The following is a 25,262-nucleotide window of genomic DNA, read 5'->3' as shown; positions in this document are numbered from 1 at the left end:
TACCGACACTTACGTCAAAGGCGTTAAGGCTATATTTAAGTTACATAAAGTTCTCTAGGTTTGGCTAATTATTTTCCACAAGAACCTGGTAAGGCCATTTTTTAAGTACTAGAGAACGTAAAGTAGTAACGTAAATCGTACAGCGCCATCTAAATCAATGACAGAAAACTTTTAAACCAAATACCTTTGGAAGCCTACGTTTACATTAGTTGGTATTCCTTATTTAACAGTCTTAAAAAGTTTATTTTTTTATTATTATCCTTGGATAAAGGGTTACATGGACAAGGTTCACAAGGCAGGTAGCAGGCAACTCCACTTTCATGTCTCATAAGATGTTGAAAAAGAGCAACTACTCAGTTTCTCCACTCCGGATTCTCTAGAACAAAAGTGCTTATACACAAGGCTTTTTTGGGAATGTACTACGAATCAAAAAAAAAAACTTACATATTATAATCCATTTATTAAAATAAGAATGTTCATTAATCGTTATCTTTTCAATCACTTAAATCGAAATTTAATTATATTGGTACATATATTTATTTATTAATAGAAATTCATTTAAATATCACAATAATTTGTCTTATAATAAATAATGACCCAACTTAGTGGTGCTATTTCGGTCGTACAGAAATCTCTTGAAAGACTGTTCTAAGTTTTACAGTTTCTAATAAGTAATTTTTTTACCATACAAACTTTCACACGTAATTTAACACAATAACCCCGACAGAACGCGCCGCGTCGCCAATCCATCCCACTGTTTTAAAATCTTATATTTTCCCTCAAGAATAGGGTTATAAAATGCAAAACATGTTTTCTAATTAGGCCTATTTCTAGAAATTAGCTTATTCTAACCAAAAACAAACTCTTCAGCTAAATATAGCAATTCATATTAGCGGATTGAGTTTGGAAAATAAGGTTGTTTTGACCTGCTAATAATTGAGATCATGCAAGGCACACAAGGAAACTGGTTAATGCAACCAGTTTCCTTGTGTGCCAGTTAACTGGGTTGATTGACCTCATTTATTCCATTTCGATACTTGCCAGGTAGCGAACTCTCAACCCGTGCGTTCATCCAAAAACCAGTGAAAGATTTGACATACCGTTTTCAAATAAATTTATATGAACGAAAACGAAACGATAATAAATATTTTCAACCCTTAGTTTCCTCCACTATTTGGATACAGTTTAAATGGGTAGGAATACAAATTTCAAAGCGTATTATTAAATTTGTCTCATGCGTGGGAATAAAGTAAAAAAATGTAACGTTGTGTTCACAAAACTAGATCTGTGTACAGCCGAAACAGCATTGTCAAAGGAGAAATACTCGTCAAATTAAACGGTTGGTCATTATAATGAATGGAAGTTATATAATATGATAAGTTTAAACAACTTTTCTAATTCAGAGGCTAACTTACGCTTGACTTCTATTTCACCTGATCACTGAGAGACGTGCAGTTTATTTGACTGCTACCCTTAGTGGGTTTCTGTCCGTCTATTTAGTCAGTCCGTTAGTACATGGAAAACAACTACAGTCTAAGGCACCGTTTGGTTAATATTGCTAGTTTTATGGTCCTGATAAGTCTGTTCCAACCCATATCAAGATTATAAATTAATAAGATTGAACTACCCGCAAAATACATAAAATTACGTAAAACGTGACACTTCACAGGTACAATAAAGCCACGTGCGTAATCCGCTAGAAGCGTATGAATAGTTCGGCTTTTTGAAGAAAAATAGAACTCGTGTCATCATTTATCCGTAATTTCTGTGACGCATTTAGACAAAACACCCATTTGTTGCGTGACAGTAATGACGGATAAATTGAGTCCACTCGCCTCAGTTGCGACACATTTTGCAAATGTGATATTCGAGCGAAGTAAAGTCCGCGACCAATCGACATGGTAATTTCATTCCCAAGACTAATTAGGTAAAAACAATGACTTTTAATTTTAAGACTTGTGAGTAATATGATACGGTCTATGCGAGATCCTCGTGTCCAACGGATTCTGTGTCGAGAATCCTTACAGGTAGTGTCTTACCGAAGCACAGTTTTTTCAAAATATCGTTGCTCGCACACAATCCTCAAATCAGTAAAAAGCCGACGAAGAAATATAAAAAAAAAAGTAACGGAACTTTTAAAAGTGACAAAACGGACTGTGTGAGAAATATTATACGTTCGATGCGAGTTCATGTCCAACCACTTCGGTGTCGACAAGCCTGACAGGTTGTGTCTTACCGAAGCACGATCTTTGCGGTATACAATTTTACGCGCACAATCTTAAAATAAAAAAAAAACCGATGAGAAGTATGACAAAAAGGAACGTAACTATTAAAAGTGACAAAACGGACTGTGTGAGAAATATTATACGTTCGATGCGAGTTCATGTCCAACCACTTCGGTGTCGACAAGCCTGACAGGTTGTGTCTTACCGAAGCACGATCTTTGCGGTATACAATTTTACGCGCACAATCTTAAAATAAAAAAAAAACCGATGTATTACAAAAAGGAACGTAACTATTAAAAGTGACAAAACGGACTGTGTGAGAAATATTATACGTTCGATGCGAGTTCATGTCCAACCACTTCGGTGTCGACAAGCCTGACAGGTTGTGTCTTACCGAAGCACGATCTTTGCGGTATACAATTTTACGCGCACAATCTTAAAATAAAAAAAAAACCGATGAGAAGTATGACAAAAAGGAACGTAACTATTAAAAGTGACAAAACGGACTCTGTGAGAAATATTATACGTTCGATGCGAGTTCATGTCCAACCACTTCGGTGTCGACAAGCCTGACAGGTTGTGTCTTACCGCGATCGATCTTTGCGGTATACAATTTTACGCGCACAATCCTAAAATCAGTACAAACCGATAAGAATTATGATAAAAAACGATCGTAACTATTAAAAAGACTATTAAAAGTGAAAAATATGATACGGTCTATGCGAGCTCCTCGTGTCCAACCGCTTCGGTGTCGATAATTCTGTCTTCATCCTCGGCGGTTTGTGTCTTGCGCCAACACGGTCTCGGCAGTATACCGTTGTAAGCGCACAGTCCGCATATCAGTATCGCGAACCCGATGAGGTGTTGCCAGTGGAAGGCCTGCCACGCCACCGCGAGCGACACCGACCAAATCACTATGGTCCTAGAAATAGATAAGCCGATTATAGCCTCTTACTACAGTCTATTAGAATTGGCTGGCCTTGGTGGACTATAAATAAATAAATACACTACGACAATACACACATCGCCATCTAGTCCCAAAGTAAGCGTAGCTTGTGTTATGGGTACTAAGGTAACTGATGAATAATTTTTATGAATAATATACATAAATACTTATAATATATAGATAAACACCCAGACACTGGAAAACATTCATGTTCATCACACAAATATTGTCCAGTTGTGGAAATCGAGCCCACGGCCTTGAACTCGGAAAGCAGGGTCGCTGCCCACTGCGCAAATCGGCCGTCGACTTGTAACTTGCTTTAACTTAGAAGGGAAACACGGTCAGGAAACCTGCATGTCTGAGAGTTCTGCATAGTGGGCCAGCGTAGTGGACTAAGCCCTTCTCATCGTCATTGTCAAACTAAATTCGCTTCCCAATAATTTACCAGAAAATCTGCTTAACTCGACAACATAATTAATAATAATTCAAATATTTATCCATTTGCATTTCATAATTGCAAATAAGTGCTTACTGAGTGGAATAAACATGAACTACAACTAGTCCTAGATACTCAAAAAGGTGACAAATGTGTAATATTCGGCATACATTTTACAAAGCTATACAATATATAAAATTTAACGAATATAGAAATCGAAGAAAACTTGTATCGCTATCAAGATATAAAATAGGAAGTGCAGAAAATTCAAGCTGTGGCAGTAAAGGTAAGGACTACAACATACGAATTTTCTATAGTATCCTTATATACTCGTATATCGAGTATATAAGGATACTATAGAAAATTCTAGTTTTTAGTTAATATTAAACAATAAGTCTGAAACAATACCCCGGAACTAAAAAAACCCAAAGGAACTATTTCCAGTCTACCCAAAATATATTCAAGAATACACCGAGAAGAGGAAACAAGGGGGAAATGGCATGGCAATGGCAACAGATATTTCAACCTAATGATCATTTAATATTGAACTTACTAGAGTAGAAATAAATCAAGAAAACACGCCCATCTATCAAGTAACACCGAAAGAAATAATTAGAGAAATAAATAAACTAAGTCTCAATAAATCACCTGGATATAATAATAATAAATAAATATAATACGACAATACACACATCGCCCCAAAAAAAGTAAGCGTAGCTTGTGTTATGGGTACTAAGATCACTGATGAATATTTTTAATGAATAATATATACATAAATACTTATAATAGACATATAAACACCCAGACACTGATAAACAGTCATGTTCATCACAGAAACATTTTCCAGTTGTGAGAATCGAAGCCACGGCCTTGGACTCGAAAAGCAGGGTCGCTGCCCACTGCGCCAATCGGTCCAAAGTAAAGAAATCATAATATTCACAACTCTGATAAATGCGGAATTTAGATTAAAATGTGGAAAGTTGTAGTGGTAATTATGATTGCCAAACCAGGAAAGACACCAAATTATGTTGCGTCATATAGACCAATCTCTCTGATACGATTATATCAAACCTTTTTTAAAAACTATTGCTCCTTTTTTAAATAAAAAGAATTTTATGTCAGTTCGGTTTTAGAGAGATGCATTCTACAATAGATCAGGTGCATAGAATAACAGCTATATTTATAAAAACGTTAGAAGAAAAAAAATTGCCTAACAGCACTACTAGATGTAGCAGCACTAATATTAGATATAATGTAGTGAATTCTCGGTCTCTCACTTTTTATACAAATTAGTTACAAAAAATGGAGGGTCACTTAATGTTATTAAATTCTACCGTGAGTAGAACTACCCAAATATCATATCATCTAATACAGTATACAGATAAATTTTGAACAATAAAAATTAACATTTATTCAATCATTATCATTTCATTCACTCATTTGTAACTACTGATAATATAGCCAGATTGGCACGTGTTTACATACGCACATATGTAGTAAAAATATCAGCCAGGAAGTCGGGAAATAAATTGTAGCACTCAGTATTAAACGAACACGGACACATATAAATGTTAAACTCCCAGTGAAGTGGGCACGCGTCACATATATATAGAACTGTTTAAAGCTGTACTAATTTGTCATGCAGAGTATTGTTCGCTAAGCTACCATATATCTTAATATATAAAAAGTGGATCAGCTAAATTTTTTTAAATAAGCTAGGTACTCGGAAAACATTTTTAAACCTACTGTTTAAACCATTTTGTTTAAAATTTTTACATTCGCACGTATGAGTTGCTGGAGGCGGCGATAGATGGCGGCACAAGTATATCGTGCAGAAGTATATCGCGCTATCGTTTGGTTCTCTAGAAACCCTTATATAGCGTGTTCAAGCTGGAGGTCGTATATTTATTTATTGTAAAAAGTTTTTTTTTGGAAAATCATTCTTCTCAAGTAGAAGATATGATTTAAACAATAGTACGCTAATGGCTAATACCTATCGCCGTACGTCTGATCACTGCTGATGGTAGAGGAGGAAAAGGATACTAGAAATCCTTCCTTGTAGTTGTAGGTCTATACTCTTAAGATGCAGCAGTGGGATATGAATCCATATTAATATTATAAATGCGAAAATGGGTCAGCCTTGAGGGTCTTCTATACCAATTCAAAGCATTACTGCCACAATAATACTCGGACGTAGAATCGTATTTATCTAACAGAGCATTTAGGATAAGGCAAGATAAAGCTTACTCTGAACTTTAAGAAAAATAAGCTGGAGTTCCACAAGGAAGTGTCTTAGGACCTCTCTTACACCTTTTATATACTTGTGATGATCAAGTACTCGAACACAATACTATCGCCACTTTGGCCGACGACACCGCCATCATAGCAGATATCAACTTATCAAATGGATGAAAAATGGCGAATAAAGCTAAACAAGACAAAGACACAAAAATACCTCATGCCAATACGACAAAATATCTTGGAATGACGCTTGACAAACCTAGCGCATGTCAACAAAAAGAGAGAAGAAGTTAGAAATTAGATACAAAAAAATGTCTCATTAGTAGAAAGGTTTTCAACTGAAAATTAGATGCTCTTATACAAACAAGTCTTGACGCCAGTATGGACCTATGACATACAGCTATGGGGTTTGTACTTTGGTACAACCTCATACATTCCTCTGAGTACTTTATTTTGAAAACAGTGGATTATTAATACATTAGTTATATATTGTTAGAAATATTGGGTTAGGCTCTCATAAATAAAATACAGTTATTTATTTACTTTGTACTTCGAGATTTATTTTAGTTACCTACTAGGTAAACATTTTTCATACTAATACTTTGCTTTTGCTTTATTTAAAGCGAAAGCAAAGTATTAGTATGAAAAATGATAGGTTTGAATAGTTTTATAAAGTTTAATTATCATGCCTAAACTATAACCGATTATTATTTTGTCACAATGGTGCTTATAACGGATTCTAGCAACTAAGTTTAATGTAAATGTGTTAATACTCATCTCCAATCTCGTCAGCAACTTGTGGTTTGTAAGAAAGTACGTTTCAATGACTCGCAATTAAAGTGGTTGTTCATTTTACTTTCCTTTATTAACAATTACTTCTTCTCATAATTAGGTGTAAGAGAGCAGAATGACCTTTTAAACTTCTATCAACTGTACTTTTTAGTTTTAACCATGCTTGTTTTTCCACCATCACCGGTTAATTCCCCCTTTTTTCCTACTGACATTGACATTCCGCCTACCAAGACCTACAGCTTTCGTTCAGGAATCGAGAATCCTAACTGATTCTTAGTGCTGTTTATTACAATTTGTTTGTTTGGATGTTTTATTTATTTATATTTATTCCAAATGTTAGTCCATATTATATTAGTTTACAAACTAATAAATTAATTAACCAGCGTGGCGAATCGTTGATGCTCTCTGGTATGTAGGAAATGGACTTTATAGACAAATTTATTAAAAAATATGCTGACGCCCATGAACAAAGGCTTCATCATCATGCATATGTCAAGACCATCCACCTCCTCGACATAGTGAGAAGACTCAAAAGGACTAAGCCTTTTGAGCTAGTGTAGAGTGCTAGTGCAATTTAAAGATTACAATAACAAAGTGTCTCCCATATTATGAACACCTGCTGGCTAGCACAGGTAGGATCCAACAATTATATCCCCTGACGGGGAATATAATTATTAACGTGACCAACTGCTAAAGCACGGCCTCGTGGAATAGGAGAAGTTCACCCTCGTTTGTTATAACACATGTATTATTAGGATATTGTTTCCAATTGTCCGCCATTGCTCTGAGAGTTGTTACAGCTATGGGAGAAGATACATTTTTATCCTTTCGCCCGGGAGGTAATTGTCTCCTGTCCATGATAGCCTTTCTGAGATAAGTCATTAGACCTAGTTCTTAGATATAAACTAATGTTAACCAGTGGCGTGCCTAGGGTTTTGAGTTTGAGCAAGCCCAGTTACCTAAAGGACAAATTTAACTCGTCATGATCTCTAAGTCACCATTCTTGTTGTGCTAAATGACAAACCATATCAACAAATCTTTGAAAAACACTACGGTTAGGGTCAGCACGCGAATTATGATAAAGAAGTTTCTATGCATTGTTTGCCAAAATTAAAAAGTGTTTCTTTGAGTTCTGCTCTCTTTAATTCTTATGATGCCTGGTAATTTATGTCGTAACCAGCCGCGTTCCAACCATTCTTTTCATTAGAAACAAAATATGCAAAAATTTACCTGTTGTTCGCCAATTATTTTTTGATTTCGCCACAGAAATAATTTGCACACAATTGGAGCTCATATTTAACAATATTTACTATAATTTGTAAGAAAACAAACCAGTAAAAACCACTATTCAACTCAAAAAAGAACAATAATAAACTCCTAACTAGTTACTAATCAATAATAATGAATCTGTCAAGTGTCAACTAGTTGTAACGCAAATAATAACACGCGTGAAGTTGTTTCAATTCGCTCGCTGGTCATCTTCACTAACTTCAACTCGCAATCAGGCATTTGATCTCCATACTAAATTATTCAATAATCTAGATTGTCTCTGCTAAATACATTGAAATTTCTATGAGAGAGAGCAGTAAAATAAAAGCTCCATAAAAGCAAATGAGTGTGAGCGAGACAAGTAAAGTAGACAAAGAGTATATACATTAGTGAGCAAAAGTTAAAAAATGTATTTATATCATCATTGCTATCAAGTTTTAATTATTTTGTTAATTTCATTTCGGAATGGGTGTAAGTGGGCGTGGCTAGTACCAGTCAGCCTCCCAGATTGCCAACCTCACCTGCACGTGGTGCACCCTGCCGTTTAACCGACGAGGCTCTGGCGACCGACAAGTGGCGGTATAACCACTTCGAATTGGCTAGGCTGAACAAATGGCACAGACCGGTGTCGGGCAGCAGCGACGCCGGGGCGATCAGTCTAGCCCTGCGATGACCAACCCGCCTGCCCAGCGTGGTCATTATCGGGCATATCTTTAATGGGAAGGAGGAAAAAACCACAGCCCCTAGTTCCCGGCGGCCCCGCTATTCCTGGCTCTGGCAGCGGTTATGGTAACGGCGGGGCAAGGGGTGTTAAGAATCTCCGGCAGAGATTCTGCTGCCAACCCCGACGACTTGACCTGGCAACATACAACGCACGCACGTTGAGGACCGATGGAAAGGTGATTGAGCTGGAAGAAGTGGTGAGCAAGTTGCGCTGGGATATTATAGGATTGTCTGAAGTCCGGCGAGAGGGGGAGGACTCGATAATCTTGGAATCCGGCAACTTGTTTTACTACCGGGAGGGTGACCAACAGTCACAGGGTGGTGTCGGGTTTATCGTCCACAAGTCTCTCGTCAACAATGTTGTAAAAGTCGAAAGTGTGTCGAGCAGGGTAGCATACCTTATACTCAGAATTACCAAACGGTATTCGTTGAAGGTCATACAGGTATACGCGCCGACTTCGGACCCAGACGAGGATGTAGAGGTTTTGTATGAGGACATTTCAAAAGCCATACATGCCTCGAACACCTACTACAATATTGTGATGGGGGATTTCAACGCGAAGCTTGGCGAGCGAACTGGTTCAGAGTTGAGGGTGGGGCAATTTGGGTATGGGCAACGGAACCACAGGGGTCAAATGTTGGCTGACTTCATGGAGAAGGAGGGCCTTTATATGATGAACTCCTTCTTCAAGAAGCGGCCACACAGGAAATGGACCTGGATAAGCCCCGATGGTTCCACGAGAAACGAAATCGACTTCATCATGTCGACCAAACGGCATGTATTCAATGATGTCTCTGTGATCAACAGGGTTAAAACCGGAAGCGATCACCGTATGGTAAGAGGCACATTGAGTATAAACGTTCAACTTGAAAGAGTCAGACTGGTGAAGTCTACACTCCGGCCTACTCGTGCCCATATTCAAAACCCCGAGAGCTTTCAACTAGAACTACAGAACCGGTTCGGTTGCCTAGCAGATTGCGACACTGTGAACGATTTGAACAACAGGCTGGTGGAAACTGTCCAAACAGTCGGGTCCAAATTCTACAAGACCCACCGTAGAAACAAGGCCAATAGGTTCTCAACCAATACACTCAAGCTTATGACGGAGAGGCAAGAGATGAGACTACAGTCTATAGCAGACGCGTCCGCTTACCGGCGGATTAATAGGCAGATCTCTAAATCACAGACTCGTGATATGCGGCACTTCAATACAGAGCGTATTAAAAATGCCATCGAGCAAAACAGAGGCTCTAAAGTGTTCGCTAGAGATCTGTCTATCGGTCAGAGCCAGTTGATGCGACTGAAGACCAATAATGGTAGTCTTGTCTCTTCCAAACCTGAGATCTTGGGTGAGGTTGAGAACTTTTATGGACAGTTGTACACCACAGTACAGACGCCTGTTGAAGATTTGGCTAAGGATCCTAGAGCCAAATTAACTCGACACTATACCGAAGATATCCCAGACGTCAGCCTATACGAGATTAGTGTGGCTCTCAAGCAGCTTAAAAATGGCAAGGCGCCGGGTGATGACGGAATAACGGCAGAACTCCTGAAGGCAGGTGGAAAACCGATACTGAAAGTCCTTCAGCGATTGTTTGATTCCGTTATTCACCAAGGCACAACGCCAGAGGCATGGCACAGGAGTGTGGTGGTTCTGTTCTTCAAAAAAGGTGATAATACCTTGTTGAAGAATTACAGACCCATCTCGCTGCTGAGTCATATCTACAAGCTGTTTTCGAGAGTCGTTACGAATCGTCTCGCTCGTAGGTTTGATGACTTCCAGCCTCCCGAACAAGCCGGTTTCCGTAAGGGCTTTAGTACCATAGACCACATTCATACGCTGCGGCAGGTTATACAGAAGACTGAAGAGTATAACCGGCCACTTTGCTTAGCGTGTGTGGACTATGAAAAAGCCTTTGATTCGGTGGAAACTTGGGCTGTGTTTAGGTCACTGCAGAGATGCCGAATTGACTACCGGTATATCCAAGTGTTGCAGTGTTTGTACAAAAACGCCACTATGTCAGTTCGTATACAGGATCAGACTACGAGACCAATCCAATTGCAGCGAGGCGTGCGACAGGGAGTTATTTACCGCTGCGTTGGAGGACGTCTTTAAGCTTCTGGATTGGAACGGACTTGGCATCAACATTAACGGCGAGTACATCACTCAACTTTGGTTTGCCGACGATGTGGTCATAATGGCAGAGACTCTGGGAGACCTAAATACGATGCTCAATGGCCTCAGCAGAGCTTCTCAACAGGTTGGCCTACGAATGAACATGAGCAAGACGAAGATTATGTCTAATGCTCATGTTCCGCTTCAACCAGTAATCGTTGAGAACACTGCACTCGAAATTGTTGACGAATAAGTATACCTAGGACACACGATCCAGTTAGGTAGGTCCAATTTCGAGAAGGAGGTGAACCGCCGAATCCAACTCGGATGGGCAGCGTTCGGGAAACTTCGTGCCATCTTTTCGTCAAAAATCCCTCAGTGCCTGAAGACGAAAGTCTTCGAACAGTGCGTGTTGCCAGTGATGACCTATGGCTCTGAAACATGGTCGTTAACTGTGGGCCTCATAAGAAGGCTTAGAGTCACTCAGCGGGCGATGGAGAGAGCTATGCTCGGAGTATCTCTACGCGATCGAATCAGAAATGTGGAGATTCGTAGAAGAACCAAAGTTACCGACATAGCTCAACGAGTCGCGAAGCTTAAGTGGCAATGGGCCGGGCACATAGTTCGGAGAAAGGATGGACGTTGGGGTCCCAAGGTGCTGGAATGGCAGCCCCGTACTGGTAAGCGCAGCGTTGGTCGACCCCCAACGAGGTGGACAGACGACATTAAGCGCGTCGCAGGTAGCCGTTGGATCCAAGCGGCTCAGAATCGTGGAACTTGGAACTCCCTACAAAAGACCTATGTCCAGCAGTGGACGTCTATCGGTTGATGTGATGATGATTTCGGAATAGTCGAGAAAAATTTAAAAGAGATATTTATTGTAACGCAAGCCCGGCTTTTCGGCTTGTATGGTAGTACCGCCACTGATGTTAACATGTTATTAATTAGTCTTAAGGTTATATTGTAATTTTTAGTACCTGGAAATTTATGAAAGGAAAAAAATGTGTCGGTCATCACAATACTGATCAATCAGAATTTTTAAGATATGTGTGGAGGCAAAGTGCGGATATTTAAGATTATAAATTTAGAGAGACATTCCGGCTGTGTGAGGCCAGCCCAAAAATTACCTGACGGAATCCAGAACCATTCTGGTGGTAGCAGACATCTCCTTAGTGACACTGATGCCGGCGAAGTTGAAGAACGCGATCGATACTACAGTTCCTAGTATGGCGACCAGCAACAGAGGGTTGTTACCTGGAAATACATACGGAGTACCTGTTTCAGTATTGTTACAAAGTACCTTATTACTAGGATCACAACGTTCATAATGTTCAGGTTCAGTGATGACCTATTGCTCCGAAACATGGTCGCTAGTGACGGCGGCTAGTGCTCTCCGAGGCCCGGAGGTTTACACCGCCAATTTCCTAACTGCTTGGAGCTGGTGTTGAAAATTCGTCAATAGAAAATACGCAATACGTACGAAAATTCAGATATCATAAAATTCTAAATTGACCCTGCCGACGAGCGTACCAGAGACCTCTTAAAACCCCAAACCGCTAAGCAAAAGGAGGACGTCAATACTTTAGCCTACATCCTCACACTAAAATATATACAAATACACACAAACAACACTTATATGTGATATTAATTATTTTCTATTATTTATTTTATAAATATATTAAACTAATTTTTACTACTATTATTTAACTATCATTTATTATTTTTCTTTTTTTATAAATTATTAACAATGCTTAAGAATAAATTAAAAAACACTATTAAAAATTTATAAAAAAAAAACTTCCACCCTCCGCTTGCGGGGCTTTTGAATGCCCAAGCAACCGGTGGTCAGGGCTCCAGAGTGAGGAACCTCCTCACAATACGCGCCGTTTCAAGGACTACTGCCTTCTGTATCCGACCCTTGATCCAACAACCAAGCGAAAGCTTCTTTAGATGTTGGTCGAAGCTTTTCGCGAGAAGACCATTGACTGAAACGACGATCGGAACAACAACGGTCGACTCAACATTTAAATAAAAATTAAACATTAAACTAATTATCATTACAAATAATAAACACGATAGTCGTATCCGTCATAACGTCATCCATATTTTACAGCATTAAAAACGCGCGGCCAACTCTTTAACTCGTTTCTCATACGCACACGCACACGCACGCACGCAACCATGTGTCGCTTGACGCTTGTCATTATCGCTCTGCCATACGTTTGTCACTGTCTCTCAATACTCTTTCTGCTTCTTTACTAGATATAGTTTATCTTCTTCTAACTGAAAACTGACTTCTGTGTGTACCTACTACCGTGTGAACATTAAACGAATCTAATTCTAGATTACTTCTTGCATGGACCCCGTATGAGGTATTAATTGGAATACATAATATGCCAAATTGTATACGTTCTGTTATGTTTTTATTTTCAATTATTCTATATGTTTATGTTGTGTACAATAAAAGTGTGATCATTCATTCATTCATCTATAATCTATAACCGCAACTGTAACACTAAATAGGTATACGTACCGATCTGAACAAGGCCGTCTATGACGTCTTCCACCGTGCCCCTCGGGTTAGAGTCGAAGTGGGGAGGCGCGGGTATCCAGTAGAACACGACCAGCAGCGACGATAGAACTGAGAACCCAAACACCCCTTCCCACCCCACAGCTTGTAAAGCCGGAATGTTCAACCCTGCAAATAAAGACTTCCGTGAGCAAATGTACAGATACGGTCCTATCTGTTATTCGGGCAAAACCTGCGGCTACGGAAAAGTGTTTTAGAAGTAGAACCTTTTTGTGACGGACCTCGTCCGGAATAGTACCATGCTTACTTCTGCCGCGAAGCAGCATTAAATAAACAAATTAATATAATATGGTCTTACATTTGGAATAAAAATAAATAAATAAAGTATCCAAACAAACAAATTGTAATAAACAGAACTAATAATCAGTTAGGATCAAGGAAATTATATCGATACGACAGCAGTTGTTGAGTAGTCCCGATTTCTGAACGAAGACTGTAGGTCTTGGTAGGAGGAATGTAAATGTCAGTGGGAAGAATAAGGGGAAAAGGGGAATTAACCGGTGATGGTGGGAAAACGGAGAATAGTGAACTAAAAAGTACAGTTGGTAGAAGGTTAAAAGGTGATGCTGTACTATTACACCTAATTATGGGAAGAAGTAATTGTCTATAAAGAAAAGTAAAACGAACAACCAGTTTTATTGACGGGAGTCGTTGATAAGTACTTTCTTACAAACCAGAAGTTGCAAATGACATTGAAGATGGTTTTATGTATTACAATTACATTAAACCTAGTTGCTAGAAGCACCATTCTGACCAAACAATAAGAACGGTTAAAGTTGAGACATGATAATTAAACTTTGTAAAACTATTCAAACCTATTAAGTCGGCAGGTATTATGATAAATTATAAGTACCTGCTTTAAATAAATCGAAAGTAAAGTATTCGTATGAAAATGTTTACCTAGTAGGTAACTCAAATAAATCTCGAGGTACAAAGTATTGTGTGCACTGTATTTTATTTATGTGAGCCTAACCCAATATGTTTAACAATATAAATAATACACATCGCCGTCTAGCCCCAAAGTAAGCGTAGCTTTAGCTATGGGTACTAAGATGACTGCTGAATATTTTATATATATACATAACTACAGTTATTTATTTATTTATTTATAAAGGACAACCAACAGCAGATACATTAAAACTTGCTTTTTTTTTGTTTTTGGTTATCACAGCATTAAAATGTAAAAAAGTCATTCTTATAAATTATTTACAATTAATTATTAGTCAGTTAATATAAACCTTTAAAAGTATAAATATTTAAAGCTAAATTATAATAAAAAATATAACTTAATCAATTATTAGGAGACAAAACAAAAATGAATTAAATCGGATTAAAATAATTAATATTGATGTCTTAAAAGTAATAAATACAATTTAACTTAAACTTAATAAACTTGTTGTGGGACTCAAACCCACAGCCTTGGACCCAGATACTAATCAGGCGTCAAATATAGATAGATACAAATATAGTTACCGGAGACATATTTCTCTTCGTAGACCATCTGGCAAGCGGTGATGACCTGGGCGAGTATGATGAGGAGGTCTCCCGTGATGAGACTATTTCTGCCTTTCGCCTCGTCCGACTGGTAGAGGGCGTCCGTCACGCCAACAATCGCGAGGCCGATGATCACGTTAACTGAAAAACAGTTTGTTTTTTTTTAAGTGAGAACATCTTTACAACACGCAGGCAGCTAATTTTTGAATAGAGAATTTGATTTTACTATGTCCATTCAACGCAATATTAGCACAACGAATTGTATAATATTTATTGAAAGGTAAGGTATGAACCCAGTTATTAAAATATAAAAAGATAAATTAAATAACAAAATAATAAAAAACAGTATTGCAATATAAAAATATATAAGTGAAATTGATGCGGTATTCACGAGATATTTAAATAACTTGGAATCAAATTTACTTATTTCCTATTTTAGTTGCCATGAATGTATAGTTTCTATTTTAGAATTATTTTATTTTTTATTCAACTACAAGTTAGCCCTTGACTGCAAACTCACCTGATGTGTAATAAGGCAGCCTAAGATGGTAGCGGGCTAACTCTATACTCCTAATCGGTTTGACGCGTCATCATACCGGAACGCTAGATCGCTTAGCGGCACGTCTTTGTCAGTAAGTTGGTAACCTCCTAAGCTCCCACGAAATCAGACAATTTTCAGAAATTATAAATTCCTAAATTGCCTCATAAGCAGGCTCAGAATCACTCAGCAAGCGATGGAAAGAGGTATGTTAGGAGTATCTCTACGTGAACAAATCAGAAATGAGGAGATCCGTTGAAGAAAGTTACAGACATAACTCAAGGGGTCGCGAAGCTGAAATGGCAATGGGCGGGGCACATAGCTCGGAGAACCGATGGACGTTGGGGTTCCAAGGTGTTGGAGTGGAAACCCCGCACCGGGAAACGCAGCGTTGGACGACCCCCAACCAAGTCGACAGACGACATCAAGCGAGTCACGGGGAACCGCTGGATACAAAGCGGCCCAGAATCGTGGAGTTTTGAACGCCCTACAAATGACCTATGGCCGACAGGGGACGTCAATCGGTTGATTTCATGAAATCCGACCCAGATCAAATCCGGTGCCTCCTACTTACAAAAACAAAGCTCAGGGAAGTGAACATTCCTTATTTGATCACTGAGATATACTCCGAGCATAGTTCTTTCTATAGCTCGCTAAGTTTCTCTGAACTTTCATATGAGACCCATCGTTAGCTAACACATTTCGATGCCATAATTTCAATAGCACAGTTGCATAATAGGTAAGTAATCTGTGAACCCGCTGGTTCAAATCACTTATCAAAGCCAATACATTGTATAATGAAATCGGAGCCAACAAACTATTTGAACCATGAGTCATGTCAACATGCTGATTATTTATTACACTGTTTGATTATACCTAAATATCTCCGCCTGGGTTATGCAAGTACATGTGGCGAGGGAAATGACGTCATCGTCTGATCAAACTATGTGCGTAAACTTGGTATAGGACTTTGGCTTCTTCGATAAAGCATTTTTATAATGTCAAGGCATTACCGTCGACTTAGGGCGTTGCCGAATTAATTCTTTGCATTATTAAAATTTAGCTTAATTTGCCATACTCCGCGAAAAGCAGGAGAATCTGTATGGTGCTATTCATGATTTCTTCAATTATTTTATTCCACACCAATGCACCCTCTACGCAAGTTTCGCTCCGATATAATAAGAACACATTAAAATGTGTTGTTAACAATTATTCATTGACAACATCTCCTGAGGGTGCTCCGGAAACGAAATAATACTTCAGATTTTAAAAGATTTTAAAATTTTAAATATTTAAAAAAATACCTCAGAGAGCAATGCTTTTATTCCGTAAATGTTTTTTTTTCATTTTGAGCGTCTCCAATAAAATCGGTTTCCTTACTGTTACTATACGATGTCTTACTTATGTTTAATGGTTGCGTCGAATAGGGTTTACATACGCAGTGGCGTGCATAGAGGGTATGCACAGGGTATTCCGATGATATAAATTGAAGAAAATCACCAGTACGAGTTATAATTGCTTTTCATAACACTTCCAATGCATATCCTTAAGTTTTTTTAAACTCTTACTGGAGATTTTCTTCATTCTATATCATCTGCATATCCTGTGCATATCCTCTATGCACTCCACTGTACATAGGTACGTTACATTATATAAATAAATTTATTTTAAATATTGTATTATAAACGTAACATTATATTGTATTGTGCTGTAGTTGAAGCATTAGAGGTAGGTACATTATTTACTGTCTTTGTGACTTATTTGTGAAAAATCAAATGACTCCTGTCACTTAATTATGTAGGTACGCGTCGCGTAGAGTGGGTGCTATGCGCGTGTCGGTATTTTAACTTCAGCTATTGAAAATAAAAGCCTGACAAGTGGATAGTATAGTTGTTATAAGTAAACACTAAGAATTTTTTGAATTAGTTTGTATGGAAAAATAAATATAAATCTTTACAGGGTCCTTATGAAATATACTTATGCTTTCACAGTATTTTATAATTCCGCTACACGTTTTATGCTATGTATCGTGGTTGGGTATGCAAACAAAGTCACGGGATATGTTTAGTAGTTGCTTAGCGCAACGATGAATAGATTTGTCTCGCATTCTACCACTCAATGTTATCATAACAAGTATCATGTTTACGCTGCCTCTGGGAGCGGATCACATTTTGCACGCTTTGCATATTAAGGTTGCGCTAGCCCGTGTAATTGTCCACATTAATGTTATCACTGTTTTACATTAATTTATAGCTGTAATCTTTTTTTTATTCCACTAATAGTTAGTCCTTGGTCGCAATCTCACCTGGTGATAAGTTAATGATACCAGGCAAAAAGGGCGTGGGAAGGAGAAACTCTTTTATATTTACTCAAGAGATATAGGTAATCACAAAAACGATGTTAGGTCTGTATCTGATTTCTTTCAGTAAAAACTATGGCAATGGTTTACTCGGGAAACTATCAGCGTCTCGGTTTCACAGATAAGTCTCAGATACAGTATATAATGTACCTCCAAAAAGACTGAAGTATTATTTCGGTTTTCATTTACACGTTGTATATAATATATACAAATGTGTTTAATCGATAGCCTGTAATAGTTCACTACTAGCTTCGAAGAGGCAGATTTGCAGGACAGGTTAGCAGTGGCGTGCACTAGGTTTCATACCAGGGTATGCACACAGCAGGAAAATTGCATAAAACGGCAAAAATCCTCCTCCTATACGAGCTACATATAAATTATAGGGTAAGCAGTGTTTTTGTGCATGTATGAAGTGCACGCCACTGCAGGTTGGTGATTGCAATAGATGGTAGCAGTTGCACAGACGGAGTCGCGGGAATCCGCTTACACCCCGAGGTTCACACTACTGATATCCTTTTTTATATGTAGAGTTTTTGACAATATTTTTTAAAACGTCGCTTTTAGAAATCAGATGTAATATTTATTTATTATTATTTTATTATTTATTTATTAGGAGGCCAACGTGTATACAACGTATCTTAACTTAACTTATGGTACCCGCAGGATTCATGAAAACCAAAACACCGCGGCCGCGGGCAACTGTATCCATCTTCTATATATATTTATATATACAAAAGAGAAAGTGTGTGGCTATGTTACGTATAGGCTCCGAAACTGCTGGACTTTCAGGGAATCTCCGGATTGACCTGGCGAGTAATCCTGTAAAGTTTGGTGACGATCGGAGCACTCCTATTTTTGAACTGTCAAACTGTCAAATACAGCTTTTATTTACTATGATGATATTATATTGTTGGGAGTACATGGGTGTAGATAATGATCTTCACCCTCTCGAGAAGAGAATAGAAGAGAATGAATACGGAGAGAAATAAATGACATTATATTATGAGACTTAAACTAAAAATTTAATGATGTAAGTTTATTGTACGCTAGTGTAATATATATAATATTAAAATTACATTATAATCGATGCAAGAAATGGATAGCTTACCAATTCCAAGTACTTGTCGCCTTGAGATAATTCTACCGAGGACAGTTGAAGAGAGCAATGCAACAAATACTATGACGGAGCCGCGAAACATTTGGAAACTGCTCACGTATGTCAAGTTAAGCCCAATGTACATTATTGATGTTGCAACCTGTGGACAGAACATTCATTATTTCACACTACATCTATTTAATTGTAGTGAATTGAAATTGCATCTGCGTGCATGTGAACACGTGTTTATTTTTATTTCTCATTCAACTACAAGTTCGCCCGGCTCGGCTAGCATGTGCAGGGGACAATTATATCCCCGGGGAATCTCCCACAGCTTTATCAAATCTTTGAGCACTGGTGAACAAGTCGAAATAATATCCTAATAATAATGTGTGTAGATTCTCGTTTTTCGTATTTTCCAGGGCGATAGTTTGAGTCCTCTATGGTTTTGCCTAGCCCTTAATCCTCTCAGTACCTTGCTGATGGACTCAGGACTAGGATTTCGCCTTCGCAGGGGTGGTTAGCTCATATCTCACTTACTGTATATGGATGACCTCAAGCTGTATGCATCAAAACGATCAGACCTTATGGCATTGTTAAAGATAACTCAGAGCTTTAGCATTGACATAGGGATGGAATTTGGTGTAGACAACTGTGCGGTAATCAATGTAGAGCGAGGTAGAGTTGTGAGCTCTGAGAATGTAGTTCTTTCAGAAACTATTATTCTCAAATCACTTTGTGAAGTATAAACCTATAAATATCTTGGAATGTCAGAAGCACATGAAACGGGTAGTGCAGGAACGCTTCTTTAGCCGCCTGAAAAAAGTACTAAAGAGTCTTTTATCAGGTGGTAATAAGGTACGTGCCTTTAATAGCTGGGTCATGCCCTTACTCATATACACTTTTGGCATTCTAAAGTGGACTCTAACTTTAATAATGTGTAATAATAACCGGAGGTAAACTGGTGGAGGTGGAGGAGGAGGCTGGAGGAGGTGGATATGTTAATTATATCCCTCGTTATGGGATGTAATCGGGGGATATAATTTTTATCTCCGGCCCGTGCTAACCCTATTAGGGGATACGGACAGTTATATTAAACCCATACCTTCAATAGGTATCTACACTAAGGTAGGGTGGTAACTAGCCCAATATAAATCGCCAAATTGGAATTAAACCTAGGACCAATCAGGTCGTCAAATGAAGTGTATATATGAATTGTTTTAATAACATTGACAACCATAGCATAATAGCCGTTACCATAGTAATTCTGTGACACCATTTGACTTTGAGCATAAAGAAATGTAATGCAATGGTTGTACTATGTTATGAGTTGTGCAGTTCTCTAAAAGTATTGAACTCTGGAAAAGATCTTGTTACAATAAAATCTATAACACCCACAACGAGTTATTAAAGGGATACATTGGCTTAGTATCCCTTTTTTAACTTGTCTAGTATGTAAACTAGAAGATGGATAGCATTAAAATTTTTACAACAATGTAGTATTTCTATGAAGCTTTTATGTTACATCCTTTTAGCATCTAAGTGGCTTCACTGCCTACAGTAACATGGATAAATAACAGGCATGGCAAGAGCTAGTAACTAAATGAGTAACAAAAAATGCATACCAAATCAAACATGGCCGCTGGCATTAGTATAAAAGGGTTGAAGTTCTGGTTTCCTTGGATCAGCGTGTTCTGTGGGTTATCTTCATTCCGATTTATCCAGTAGACTATTTTGAATGTCAGCAGACATAGCATCTCACCAAGGAACATAGCGGATGCCTGAAAAACGTGGGCCAATTTCTATGGTTACAACTAATAAGAGTGAATTTACATACTGACTATATTAAATTATGATAAGAGATGAGAATACAATTTAATTTTCTTTATAGTAATAATTGTTGGACCAAACAGATGGCCCACCTGATTGTAAGTAGAAAATGACTGCCTATAAACAGAGAAACACTGCACATCCTCTAATATGCCACCATGTGTCCTTCAAATTGAGATCTAGGTGTTAAGCCTCATCATCTGTCTGCGCCTTTTCCCATCATCTGGGGTCGGCTCTCCTTGTCCGTTTCAAGACGGTGTTAATCCTCATGTGCCTGTAATTACACCGGCAACCATGTCCTTCAAACTGGAACATAACATTGCAACAATGCTGCTTAGCAGTAGAAAGCATGGTGACAGTACTTCCCCGGAGAAGGCAACAATAACAACAAGCTCCACTACTGCTAAAAAAAACTCAAATCTAACACTAATGAGAGTGTGTCTGTTTATTAATTTGTTTCTGATGCTTGAGACAAATACAGCACCAATCTCACGATAAGCGTGTATCTTTGAGCATACCTAATATTGCTGAAAAGCACACAGGGTAACATAGAATAATCCTTTTGATTTATCCTTTGTTAGCAGCTAAATCAATCTTGACTAAATTTGCCTCTATCCTGGATTCATTGCATGGAATGGTTTCTTTTAGGTTTTTAACCTAAAACTAGCTGCACATTAGAGAAATAGTATGAAAGCTGCCTCTTAAAAAATTAAATTATTCATCTAGCTAAGTTTTCTTTTATAATATAATAATTGGATCTTACCTGCAAGAATGGATGTACAAACTTTTTTACTTCACCAACTGAGTTTTTTGACTCCATTTTATCAGCCCATTTTGTACTAAGTGAGTTGATGGAACCTGTCACCACCATCATGAGTGCCAGGAACTTTTGGTACTTTGTCCACGCCATTCTAAATGTAAAGTACAAAAGAAGTTAGAGACCTTATTAAAAAAATATATTGTTATTGTTATATTTATGCTTCTTCTTTCTCTAAACCCATGCTTTAAATGCTGTTTGGTGGTGATGGTTTGTGCGTGGTTTGTGTGACATGTAAAACTCTTTTGTTAAACATAGATAAGAATACAAATATAATTGACATCAATTTGACAGCCAATTGGTGCAAAAGGCAGCTACACTGCTTTCTGAGTCAGTTTCCAAGGTGGAATATATATGATGACCATATTTGGTATATGGGTATTTATCTTTATTGGTATAACTATTTATGTATCTTATTAATGAAAATATTTGTCAGTTATTTTAGTACCCATAACACAAGCTACACTTACTTTTGGAGCTAGATTGTGATGTGTGTTGTTGTAGTTTTTTTATTTCTTTATTTATTAGTGTTGAATAGCAACATTAATAGTTATGAGTAGCAAGCCCTCCCGGTGGGCTAACTATGTAAATATGGAAGTGAGGAATTTTGATTATTTAACTAAGCCCTTTTCTCTACTATAATATGCATGTTAACTACCTTTAACCCTGCCTCATGAATCACCCTTAAGTATTGCAGACAACTAAATTAATATCTGTTTCATAAACAATATAAGCTTACAAACAGCAAGAGTGATTTTGTTTTACACTATGGACGGATAAATCATCATCATTCACTACTTAATAATTTTGTAAATATTAAAAAAAAAATAGAATGGTGCATGGGTGATGCCTTATAAAGGTCAACAAAGCTTCAACTGTTTCTTGTATTTCAAGAATTTACTGAGCACATTGAATAAGTAACTGAGGTATGTAAATGATATAGGTATTAATGAAGAATTTGTTTTACACATTTTCAGTTTGCTGGAAATTCATGTAACAATAAATGCATTATTAAGAATTATTGGGAATTAAAACAATAAAAATCATTTCATTTTTTGACAACTACGTACGTACTTTCAAATGAAAATGTTCAAGACGGTCGTTGAACTCGTTCTTTTGTTTTTGCCAGTGCATACCTATGTAAACAGTTAGTAAGTAAAAAGATAGTAACATAGTATAGTTTAAAAAGAAAAAAGGGCTTTCTTCATCATTTCAATACGTGTAAGTACCTACGTGTAATTCTATCTTAAATATAATAAAGTAAGCATTTTACATACTTACTTGTTATTTTATTTCCTTTAACTGCTGTTTAAAACAACGTTCGAAGATTATAATATTGGAATTGCAATGAATTGAAATCTGCGAGGAAATGATATGCCTTTAAATTAAACAAAGAGATTGAAATTCCCATTCAATCTACAGCAACACTGTACTTAAAGTAAACTGAGAAACTATTGAGAAACTAAACAATTATGTACTGTCATTTTCATTACCTAAGGTAGTTTTTTTTAATTATTTATATGCAAAGGTATATCACCGTACAGCCACGTCTACAGTGTTTTAATATTCATATTTTATTTTATTGTGAGGCATAAATTCAACAGGCTTAAGAACAGCAAGGCACCGGGTGATAAAGGAATCACAGCAGAACTCTTGAAAGCGAGTGGAAAACCGATACTTAAAGTCCTTCAGCGGTTGTTCAATTCCGTCATTCACCAATGCACAACGCCAGAGGCATGGCACAGGAGCGTGGTGGTTCTGTTCTTCAAAAAAGGTGTCAATACCTTGCTGAAGAACTACAGATCTATCTCGCTGTTGTGCCATGTCTACAAGTTGTTCTCGAGAGTCATTACGAATCGTCTCGCGAATAGGTTCGACGACTTCCAGCCTCCCGAACAAGCCTGTTTCCGGCAGGTTATACAGAAGACTCAAAAGTATAACCGGCCACTTTGCTTAGCGTTTGTGGATTATGATAAAGCCTTTGATTCGGTGAAAACCTGCGCTGTGTGAAGGTCACTGCAGAGATGCCGAATTGACTTCGGTTCATCGAAGTTTATAAGTGTTTGTACAAAAACGCCACTATGTCAGTCCGTATACAGGACCAGACTACGAAACCAATCCAACTGCAGCGAGGAGTGCGACAGGTCTACTGTTTAAGGACGTTTTTAAGCTTCTTGATTGAAACGGGCTTGGCTTCAATATTAACAGCGAGTACATCACTCAATTTCGGTTTGCCGACGATGTAGTCATAATGGCAGAGACTCTGGAAGACCTTAATGCGATGCTCAATGACCTCAGCAGAGTTTCTCAACATGTGGGCCTTCGTATGAACATGAGCAAGACGAAAATTATGTCTAACGCTCATGTATCGCTCCACCCAATAATTGTTGGGAGCTCTACACTCGAAATTGTAGACGAGTATATATACCTAGGACACACGATCCAGTTAGGTAGGGTCAATTTCGAGAAAGAGGTAAACCGCCGAATCCAACTTGGATGGGCAGCGTTCGGGAAACTTCGTGACATCTTCTCGTCCAAAATCCCCCAGTGGCTGAAGACTAAAGTCTTCGAACAGTGCGTGTTGCCAGTGATGACTTACGGATCAGAGACATGGTCGCTAACTATGGGCCTCATAAGAAGGCTCAGGGTCACTATGGAGAGAGCTTTGTTAGGAGAGTAGTCTTATTTGATCACGTAGAGATGCTACGTGATCAAATCAGAAATGAGGAGATCCGTAGAAGAACTAGAGTTACCGAAATAGCTCAGTGAGTCGCGAAGCTGAAGTGGCAGTGGGCGGGGCACATAGCTCGGAGAACCGATGGACGTTGGGGTCTTAAAGTGCTGGAATGGCGACCCCGCACCGGTAAACGCAGCGTAGGTCGGCCCCCAACGAGGTGGAAAGATGACATCAGGCGAGTAGCTGGGAGCCGCTGGAGGCAAGCGGCCCAGGACCGTGCATTGTGGAACTCCCTACAAAAGACCTATATCCAGCAGTGGACGTCAATTGGTTGAGATGATGATGATGATGATGATGATGATGAAGGCATAAATTCATGTCTTTATGTTTAATATTCACATTCAATCTCATTGTACGGTGTAAAGCCATGTCTTTAGTCTGATATAAATACCTATTTACATTACAAAGAGACTACTACCTTCAACAAAATTTTTTTAAACGTTTACTTTATTATACGGCTGTGTATTCTTCGGTCTTCAAGGCCTGACAACAAGAAAACTTTGACATATTACGGCTAAAAATTTTACCTTTTTGTATACATTACACAGGGGTTTTTGTTTTCCTGAGCAAACTTAATTTTTAGTTCCATCTAATATTAAAATATAATTTGTATTGTATAATACATGAGTAATTTAATTACATAAATAGAGTAGAAGCCTTCGGATTCGCCATAACCACAAAAAAAACGGATAGACCCGCCGGATGGGGACGGGTCTCCTAATTTTCTGGCGCCAGGAAAATCTGTCTGTAGAGTTTCGTCAGTTTCGTTCTTTCCTTTGGTTTGCATAGGCATACGAGTATCACATAAGACTCCTGTAAGTGATCGCAGCATTATGTCCTACGCCATTTTATTATGGGGAAATGCTGCAGATATAGATTCTATTTTCGTCCTGGCTTGTTTTGGGCTTTTCGTGCCATATATAAAACATTTAAAGGTTTACATTTAAAGAAGCTAAAATAATGACGGTGCATAGTATTTTAAAAATTTAATTTATGCCCATAAAAATATAACAAAATTTAAAAAGAAAATGTACAGTTTACTAGGCTACATA

General features: G+C 38.0%; 1 protein-coding gene across 2 annotated transcripts; it reads right to left on the bottom strand.

The window, feature by feature from the left end:
- Positions 1–440: 440 nt before the first annotated feature.
- On the bottom strand, positions 441–22,916 carry LOC120636132 (solute carrier family 35 member F6). 2 transcript variants are annotated; one of them, XM_039907439.1, is made up of 8 exons: positions 22,751–22,916; positions 21,420–21,567; positions 20,452–20,607; positions 18,839–18,986; positions 14,813–14,974; positions 13,283–13,447; positions 11,877–12,003; positions 441–3,147 (listed from the first exon to the last, which is right to left on the bottom strand). In XM_039907439.1, the coding sequence occupies exons 2-8, from the start codon at positions 21,564–21,566 to the stop codon at positions 2,943–2,945; spliced, it is 1,110 nt and encodes a 369-aa protein (XP_039763373.1). In that variant the 5' UTR covers position 21,567; positions 22,751–22,916; the 3' UTR covers positions 441–2,942. The 2 variants fall into 2 exon arrangements, with proteins under 2 accessions (XP_039763373.1, XP_039763372.1); XM_039907438.1 differs by having other exon boundaries at positions 22,755–22,916.
- Positions 22,917–25,262: the final 2,346 nt, after the last annotated feature.

The sequence above is a fragment of the Pararge aegeria genome, chromosome Z, assembly GCF_905163445.1.
Source record: "Pararge aegeria chromosome Z, ilParAegt1.1, whole genome shotgun sequence".
NCBI classification, from domain to species: domain Eukaryota; kingdom Metazoa; phylum Arthropoda; class Insecta; order Lepidoptera; family Nymphalidae; genus Pararge; species Pararge aegeria.
This window is presented reverse-complemented; position numbering and strand designations above follow the sequence as displayed.

Excerpts from the sequence above, each read along its gene's own strand:
- LOC120636132 (XM_039907439.1), bottom strand. The coding sequence starts at position 21,566 with ATGGCGTGGACAAAGTACCAAAAGTTCCTGGCACTCATGATGGTGGTG. Across the intron at positions 13,448-14,812 it reads CGAAGAGAAATATGTCTCCG|GGTTGAACATTCCGGCTTTA; the intron begins GTAACTATATTT and ends CTTTATTTGCAG. Across the intron at positions 3,148-11,876 it reads ATGGTTCTGGATTCCGTCAG|GACCATAGTGATTTGGTCGG; the intron begins GTAATTTTTGGG and ends ATCTATTTCTAG.